General features: G+C 37.0%; 1 protein-coding gene across 1 annotated transcript; it reads left to right on the top strand.

The window, feature by feature from the left end:
* The first annotated feature begins 3,173 nt into the window (after positions 1 to 3,173).
* On the top strand, positions 3,174 to 8,148 carry LOC110774801 (protein FAR-RED IMPAIRED RESPONSE 1-like). Its single transcript, XM_021979389.2, has 5 exons — positions 3,174 to 4,008; positions 6,650 to 7,091; positions 7,173 to 7,241; positions 7,419 to 7,511; positions 7,554 to 8,148. The coding sequence occupies exons 1-5, from the start codon at positions 3,174 to 3,176 to the stop codon at positions 8,146 to 8,148; spliced, it is 2,034 nt and encodes a 677-aa protein (XP_021835081.2).
* Positions 8,149 to 9,707: the final 1,559 nt, after the last annotated feature.

A 9,707-nucleotide genomic window follows, 5' to 3' on the forward strand; every position in this document is an offset into this window, starting at 1 on the left:
ATTTGTTCTGATAAGTTCAGTTAATCTGGTCAGTTACATTCAGTTGTTCATTTGTTCAGTTCATTTTTTTCATATTAATTCATTTTTTTCAGATTAGTTTCGATCTGATAAGGCTAAACCAACCTATATATGCATGATCAACTAACTTGATTTGCAATGTGACTGCAGACTTGCTTGACATACGCTCCGTGACCAAGTTCTTTGGAAAATGGTCAAGTTTGGAAACATTCCCAACGGTACTTGAATGTATATACCATATTTGGATCTTTCCCAACGGTACTTGACCCATAGCGCATGAATAAGAAATAAATTTCTTCGAATACTTTCGATGATGTCTAATTTTTTTAGATGAATATTGTAAATATTTTTTTCCTTGCCTATTGTTTGTGATGATTAGTTGTAATAATACGATTTTAATTTTTACATGTCTACTCCAGCACGCATCGCGTGCATATAAGACTAGTACAATACATGGTAACTGGTAAGTAAGAATGTTAATTAAAATAATAATGCATGGTAAGTAGACTAACATATAAGTTTATTTATCAAGATTTTACTCAATTCAAAATATGTTGTATTTGACTAACTCGGTTATGCTCGGGTCTTTTCGAAATTAGTCTTGAGTCATTCGGGTTTGGTTATCGTTGTTAGATCGTTCTACATACAAGTAAACGACTATAATTTTTAACTTTGTATTGTAATATGCAAATTTAGTTCATTTGAATAATTTTTTACACAACTTTGAATTTATACTTTTTCATATATCATTTTTACTTTCATGTTTTTCTAATATCACAAGTCTTTTAGTTACTATTAAAATAATAAATTATTTTAGTAGTAGCCGTGCGTTGCACGGGCCCTAAACTAGTTCAATTAAAAAAATACCCCACTAACTTCTATCACATCTACTTTTTCAATAAAATAACAATTGATAACAAACAACCACTTATGACCTAAAACTTTGTGCAAAGGTAAGTGTGACGAGTAATTTAGGACGGAGGGAGTATTAAAATACATTAAAGAAACAAAGAAATAAGATAACATCATAACTAAATAAAATCGTTGGTCTAAGAATATTTAACTAATCATCATTAAAATAAGCATTCAAATTATGAATTAATAACTTAAATTTTAATTGAAGGATTCTTTTAAGAATATTAATATTATCATATAAAGGATAAAAAATACGGGATGTTACATATTTAGAAGATTTGCATCTTAATAGATGAAGTGTATGAACATTGCATTTATTAGTGCAAGTTCAAAGGTTAATACAAATATTCTAAACAAGAAGAAGAGAACTTAAGATTCCCAAATAAAGAGGCAACACAAACACCCATAGAGCTATCAACTAGATCCACACGTACACCAAACTACTTATGTACCCCAATCCGTGTGAAATGATCTTGCAGCCCTAAAATAATGTGCATTGTTACTAACGCAAATAGTTTTCCAACCAGAGATCATTTTTGTCTCTCGAATCTCAACCTGATATGTAATTGTGGAGTTGAAAACATTTCATCTTTCATGGAGAGTAGAATGGATACATCATAGGTCTAATGGGAAGATATACGTACAATACCTTTGTCTCAAACACAAAGTCCTGGGTACAAACTCTTTTGCACTCATCAACAGTTCAACTCCTTTTATAACCTAGAGGAAGTAATTTTTCCATGTTGTTATGTACTCCCAAATATATAACACCTCCCAAAAAAAAAAAAGTAAAGTAAAATGAATTCAGTTTTGGGGGGAAAATGAAAACGGGTTCCAAAATTTTTGTAACGGAGTGCAGACATGGCAAAAATTGAAATGCTGACTGGGATGTGAAAAAAAAATCCTGAAATGAAAATTGGGGATCTTCTTCCTCTCTTCATCCTTCGTTTTCTCTCTCTTATGTTCTTCTTCTTCTCTTCTTCTCTTCTCGTCTCTTGAAATGAATTCAAAAGGGATTTGTTTCTACTAAACAAACACAATTTTCTTGCTTGAAGGGATTTGTTTCCACAAAATGATTTGACAAACCCGAATTTTTGAAACACCCAAACATGGATTCGACTGGAATGGGTTCTACTGAAATTGGTGAAGGTAGTGGGGCACCTGATGGCGATGAAGATGAATTATTGTTTAGGTATTCCCCAGCATCGTCCTATGAAGAGGTTAGTGTTAATACAAAATTTGAATTTTTCAATTTTGCAAATCGATTTTTTATACGAATTAGGGTTTGTCATTGAATGTAGTGTTTCATTGATTTAATAACTTGATTTGAGGAATTTTGTGTTTTTCATTGAATTTAGTGTTTCATTGATTATATTACTTGATTTTAGGGATTTAATGAATCTTGTAAGGAAATTGTCATACTCTTGCTAATTGGATTAATGTTAAAACAATTAGGTGATTTAATTTGGGTAAATAAGTGAATGATTGCATCATTTTGTAATATGAATGTTTGGTAAAATATCTGATTGAATCATGGTATTTGATTGATTATCTGATTGAATGTTGTTGAAATGTGTGATTGAATATTGTAAAATGATTGTAAAATGATTTAATATTGTAAAATGATTGTAAGATAAAAAAACAACAGAGGAAGTATCTTGTTATTTGTTATAATGATAGTTTGATAAAATTGTTGGAAAGAATTGATTGTTAATTCATGATAATTTAGGTTTTGTACATTGTGTAAGAATGGGTTTATGGTAAGAATGAAATTTAAATTCTGCGTTGTGAATGTTATTATTGAAGGAGGAGGTAGGCGATGATTTTAGTACCCCCAAAAGGACAATGGTAAGAACCGCATTTGGGGAAGAGAAAGAAGTTCCCCAACTGAAGATTGGCATGGTTTTTCCTGATTGGGAGGAGATTGAAGAACAATTTAAGGCGTACGGGAGGCAAAAGGGCTTTGCTGTAGTAAGACGAAGTGGTGCTTATAGGTCTTATAGTAGCCAGTCGAAGGATGGTGGTAAAGAGTTAGTGAAACAAAAGCGTAATGCGTTGTGGACTTGTGAGTGCTTTGGTCAGCCAGAAAGGAAGCGCAAGGAGAAGCGATTGTTCCCTTCGATTCCCCGCTCCATGAAATTGTTGGGAGTGGCATACGGAAGTCTAAGAAATTTCAATGTCCCGTCCATGTGTATGCTAGTGTAAATAATTTAGGTAAGTAGGTGATACGTAGAGCTGAAATGGTACATGAGAATCATCACCCAACCCCTTCCAAGTCTAGAACTATTGCTTGTTTTCGTAAAGGGTTTATAAAAGAGAATCCTCATGTAGTGACACAAATGAAGATGTGTTCGAAATCTGGGATGTCAGTTGCCCAAACGTATAACTTAATGGCTACGCAACGGAATGGCAAAGCTTTAATGCCTTTCTCACAGAAGGATATTAATGATGTGGTTGCTAAAGAAAGAAAGGCAAGGATGAAGGGGGGTGATGCGAATGCCATGTATGAGTATTTTAAGATGATGAAAGAAGATAATCCAATTTTTTTCTTCATATATAGGCAAGCGCCAGATGGTCGGTTGCAGGATGTGCTTTGGGTTGATGCTCGTAGTAGAGCGGCGTATGAGGAGTTTGGTGATGTTGTATGTTTTGATACTACGTACTTGATGAATCAGTACAAAATGCCATTCGCGAACTTTGTAGGCGTAAATCATCATGGTCAAAGCATATTACTTGGGTGTGCCTTGGTATCTCATGAGAACTCTGATACTTTTGAGTGGATTTTTAGCCATTGGTTGGATTGTATGGGAGGTAAAGCCCCGATAGGGATCTTAACTGATCAAGATGCCGCGATGAGGAAGGCGTTGAAAGAAACCATGAGTGGAACATGTCATAGGTGGTGCATATGGCACATTCTTCAGAAGTTTTGTAAGAAGCTCGGAAAAGAAGAGGAGTACCCTGAATTAAAGGTAGATTTGGAGCGTGCAATATACAATAGTCTTGACTGTGATGTGTTTGAACTAAACTGGGCAACAGTTATGGAGCGGTACCAAGTAAAGGATGACTGGCTTGAAGGTAACATTACATACCCACTGTTCTAATTATATAATTTTTATAATTGTATGTGTATTTATTGTGCAAACAAGTTTTTTGAGGTTTAGAATGCGTTTATTGTGCCTGCAAAATGTAGCTGGTCACATTCTACTCTATTTTAAATGTGACAGTTTTTTTTTTTTAGAACTGATTTGGTTGTTTAGACTTATTAGCATGGTTGTTTAGACTTATTAGCATGGTTATCCTAGTTGGTAAATGCATTTGGGGTTTGTACTCATTTCATAGTAGGGTACATGGCTTGGGTAAATGCATTTGGGGTTTGTACTCATTTCATAGCCTTAAGGTGTTAGGTTATGATACATATGACAATTCATAAATCATGCGGAAAAACCATAAAGCCAGGAAAGCATATTATTTACACATAATCATTTAGCATAGTATAGATGCATACACTTTGTAGCGTGCCTTCCCTAGCTGCGCCCGAACCGAACAAGAACAAGTCTTTAGGACTCCAAGTGTCGTCCCTCCGTAGATAGTCCACAGTACGTCCGGATCCGCCTCAAGATTGACCAACTAGAATCGCCCTTAAGGTGCTTAGGAATTTCGGTTATTATTGTGCAAGAGTGTGGCTGAATTTTCTTTCAAAAACTTACCCTTTGAATACTTCAATCGTTCGTATAAATTATGACCCTAGGCCCTTATTTATAGAGGTTTGGAAAGGGAACTGGAATCCTAGTAGGATACGATTTAATTAAACTTAGAATCCTACAAGGACTCTATTTAATTAAATAATCCTAATAGGAATAGGAATTTAATCATACATCAAATCCTAATAGTTTTAGGAATTATGCATGGACACAAACACACACACGAGCATGACCCGCAAGCATGCAGGCCATGCCCGCGCACAGCCCACGAAGCCCATGCGAGCTACCGCAGCCCACGAGGCTGCCATGGCCTAAGCTGCGCGCTGGGCCTGCCTTGCGGTAGGCCTGCCGCAGCCTTGGGCTGTGTTGTGGCGCGCCATTGCTTGCTGGGCGATGGCCTGGCTTCGTGCTGGGCCTTCGTCTGGCAGGCCTCGTCCGATGCTTATTCGTACGATACGCTTCCGATAAAATTCCCGGTTTTCGGAATTCATTTCCGATACGAACAATATTTCATATTTCCGATTCCGGAATTAATTTCCGTTTCGAACAAATATTTAATATTTCCGTTTCCGGAATTATTTTCCGATTCCGATAATATTTCCGATTCTGACAATATTTCCGTTTCCGGCAATATTTCCGATTCCGGCAATATTTCCATTTCCGATAATATTTTCCGATACGTACCATGTTTCCGTTTCCGGCAACATATACGACTTGGATAATATTTATATTTCCGATACGATCCATATTTCCGTTTCCGGCAATATCATCGTTTCCGGAGTATTCATTTCTTGCTTGTGACGATCTCAGCTCCCACTGAAAACAAGATCCGTCGATTCCGAATATCCATAGATAGAGTATTTAATGCCATTAAATACTTGATCCGTTTACGTACTATTTGTGTGACCCTACGGGTTCAGTCAAGAGTAATCTGTGGATTAATATCATTAATTCCACTTGAACTGAAGCGGCCTCTAGCTAGGCATTCAGCTCACTTGATCTCACTGAATTATTAACTTGTTAATTAATACTGAACCGCACTTATTAGACTTAACATAGAATGCATACTTGGACCAAGGGCATTATTTCCTTCATAAGGAGTGTAAGTAGAATTGAGAAGCAGGATTTGAGATGTTGAGAAATATACATCGGCATGGCAACAAAGCTCTTTATTATTGATTTGAAATAGTTTAATAGAAATTGGTCAGGAAGATACATAGGCAGCCCATTTTTAGGAAGACTAGTGAGTAACTGAATACATAGGAAGCTCATGTTGATTTAGCCACTCCGAGTGAGTAACTGAGTATGATGATGTTTGCAAGATGGTATCATCCTACACGGTTCCTCCTCCCTCCAAAAGTCGAATCTTGCACTATTCTATTATTTCTTGCCCTAGGAGTTAAATTATATGCCACCTCCTACTACATATTTATATTTCAATTTATTACTTTCTAATTTTGCAAATTTAGGAAGTTCCTAAATTTTGTAGGATGCCTTAGATTAGTTAAACAGTTGATGCAATGGCATTGTACTTAGAAAGTGGAACCGAAAGATGGATGGAAATTAAAAATACAACTCCTTTACAAGAGGTTATGCACCCCAAAGATAATTTATAACTTTTATCTGTATACTTAGAGTCTTTCAGAGAACTTAACAGTCAAGGTTGACCTTGAAAATGTTCATATGTTGTTATATAGAGAGTATGTGTTAGGAGCTCTATGAATTTGGAGAACTTTGTCACTTTGGAACTTTGTTTCTAATCCCAAGTAGGTTGATTTGGAGAAGTTAATTTGGGAGTTGGTACAAATGGTGGCCCAACCCAAGTAGGTCTGGTAAAAGTAGGGTACATGGCTGCCATCTTGGAAGGTTTCGTTTTTTATTTCAACTGTTGTTGATTTAATTGTATCAACATTCAACTATCATTTTCTAATATTAACAAAAAATAACCCCCCCCCCCACAGGTCACAAGTACTAAACTTACATTTGTAGAATTTCTGTTTAATTGTGCATCTTAGGGTTGTATGAGGAAAGGCACATGTGGGTTCCCGCCTATTTGAAACATTTGTTTTGGGCTGGCATGAAGACGATCCAACGAGTTGAAAGTATAAACAGTTTCTTTGATTTGTATGTTAACAAACATACTCATTTGTATGAATTTGCTGAGTCATACTGTGAGGCAATGGAGGGGAGGGCTAATGCAGAAAATATGGCATATACTAGTAGTGCAAGAAATGTAAGGCAAATTGTGACTGCATTTTCTGCCGAGGAAGTGTATCAGAAATGCTATACGGATGCTAAGTTTCATGAGGTCCAAAGAGAGTGTACTAGGGTATTGTATGTCCGATGTTTGCAGAAGGAAATGTTGAATGAGTGTGTTGAGGAGTATGAGCTTGAGGATAGGGTGTGGATAAATCCTAAAAATTCAAGGAAGGAAATTGTTACTAGACATAAGATCAAGTATGCTGCACATTACAATTGTGTGACCAAGGAAGTAACTTGTCAGTGTAAGCACTTTGAATGTCATGGAATAATTTGTAGGCATATGATATTTTTGTTTGATCTAAATAACATTGAGGTGCCTGGAAAATATATTCTTCGACGTTGGCGGTAAGATGTTGAAAGGAAGCATACCAAGGTGAGGGTAATGTACCATGACCCATTGAAGACGGAAGCTGTGTGTAGGTAAAATTCCATTCTTAATGCTAACATGTTATGTGGAATTTTGTTGAATTTAGTTATATTCATTATCCTCTATTATTTTTTAGTAACTTGCCATGTGTACAGGTACGATAAGTTAATGGTGTTGATTAACCCCATATGCCATAAGGCATCTACTTACAAAGAGACAGTGGATATTGCAGTTGAGATGTTCCAATTGTTGGATATTAGGTTGGATGAGAAGATTGGGATGTAAGACAGGCAAAGGGAGAATGTGGGTAATGTCAACGTTAATGTCAATGTGGGAACCCCCTCTTCTGTATGTCTAGCAAAGGGTAGTACTGAAGTTACCCCCACATCCGTTGGGCAATTGCAGCCGGTAGTTCGTCGTACAGTGGTGTTTGATTCCCCACAAACAAATGAACATGAAGGTAGTTGTGCGGCTGGTTTGTCAGGAACCTTAGGAATGGATGATGTTGATGTTGATCCTTTTAGCGATAGGTTTGCGGGGGAGGGTGTGGGGACTCCAAATTCTGGAAGGGTAGATGTTGATCTCACCAGTGCTGAAGGCTGTGATGGGGATGCTCTCCCATTGAGAGATCCTTTTAAGCCTCCACCTCCAGCCCATAGGTTTACCAGTTATAGGTACAGGTCATGTACCGAGCACCCTAAGAGGTCTCCGACAAAGGAACAAACCATGGACAAACCAAGCAACAACTGCCCTCCAACAGCTGCAGCTCCAAAGCAGCCACCTCCAAAGAAACCAGCAGCTCCAAAGAAGGCAGCAGCCCCCAAGAAGCCAGCCGGTCCACGGGCTCCACGCAAGAGCAAGAAGGCAGCGGCAGTTGAGCAATAGATTGTGCAACCGCACCCGCAGCACCCCCAGCATCAGGTATGGTTTATAAGTTAATTTATTTTACTTTGTTTGTATATAAATGTACGTGTTGTGGTTAAATGTAGTGGTGATTAGATGATCAGTTATTGTACGTGATTAGATGATCAGTTATTGTACGTGTTGCTCTTTATTTGGTAATTGAAGTTGTGATCTTGTAGGAGTATGCACAAAGCATTTGTGGAATACGTATGATGGATGGTTCATTTACGTACTATACCCGACCGATGTATGTTGGTCATCAGCCACAACAATATGTTGCTCATCAGGCTGAACCACAATATATTGGGCAAGGATATGTTGGGAACGGGTTTGTTGAGCATGGATTTTTTAGGGACGGATTTGCTGAAGGATATGTCCGTCCCGGAACAAAACTACATTGCGTTGGAGAGGCTTGGCCCTGTCCCGTTTGGAGAATGACCTTAGGTGATGGTTACACGGACCGTCATGGGGGCCAGTATGTATATGTTCCTCCTCCTTCTCAAATGGGTCGTCAGATGTCGACTTTGAACCCGTGCACTAACCTTCCTATCAAGGTTCTTCCTCTTGTCATCAACGGTCTCCTTCTTGGTATCAGCGGTCTCCCTCTTTTCATCAACGGTCTCCCTCACAAATGATTCGTCCCCTAGCCAACACTGGTTCAACGGCTACTACGCTACTCCCTAGGTTTATGCAGTCGGCGATGCAAAATGTTGTGGTGAGCGGCAATGGTGGTTCGGGGTCTTCTACAAATGTACTTCCTAGGTTCATGCGAAACAACTTTCAAGGCCAAGGCAATAATTGATTAATAAGTGTTTAATTGAATGAACATTTGAGTTAGAGTTGAGTTAATTGTCTTTTATTGTAAATTAACATTTGAATGAGTGAAATGGTTTTGTTAGTGTCTTTAACATTTCACTTGTAATATTTTTGGTTTTTACATTTGAATGACTTTTACACTTTGTTAAATTATGGTTTTGGCCCAAGTTTTACAAAAATGTACCATTACAAATACTGAAGAGGCTATTGAAGTACGAATTGAGTTAAATTTTCATGCCATTGAAGTACGAATAAGCCATTAATATTGACCAAAAACCATTTTAAGTACGAATGCACCATTACACAAATACACCATTTTATAAGTACGAATACACCATTATATAGATACAATACACCATTTTAGGCATATTAAGCACCATTTAAATACGAATACACAATTTTAAAGATATAAAAACACCACTTAAGTTTGAGTACACAATTTTGAAGATATAAGGCCACTTAAGTTTGAATACACCATTTGAACAATATTAAGTACCATTCTTAATCTACAAGCCAACATTAAAGATACAAGTAGCATTTTATTAATTACCATTAAGTTGTATTGATTTCTAAGTTTGGTATTTTTTTTATAATGGTGTCATTATAAAAACAATGGTGTAGCATTATTAAAAAATTGAGTGTTGAAGAAAAATTGGCCCGATGCGTGAAAGAAACTAACAAACGTTGATAGTATTAAAAAACGGAGGAAGTAGCATTTAAATTAA

Source organism: Spinacia oleracea, chromosome 5, assembly GCF_020520425.1.
Source record: "Spinacia oleracea cultivar Varoflay chromosome 5, BTI_SOV_V1, whole genome shotgun sequence".
Classification (NCBI taxonomy): domain Eukaryota; kingdom Viridiplantae; phylum Streptophyta; class Magnoliopsida; order Caryophyllales; family Amaranthaceae; genus Spinacia; species Spinacia oleracea.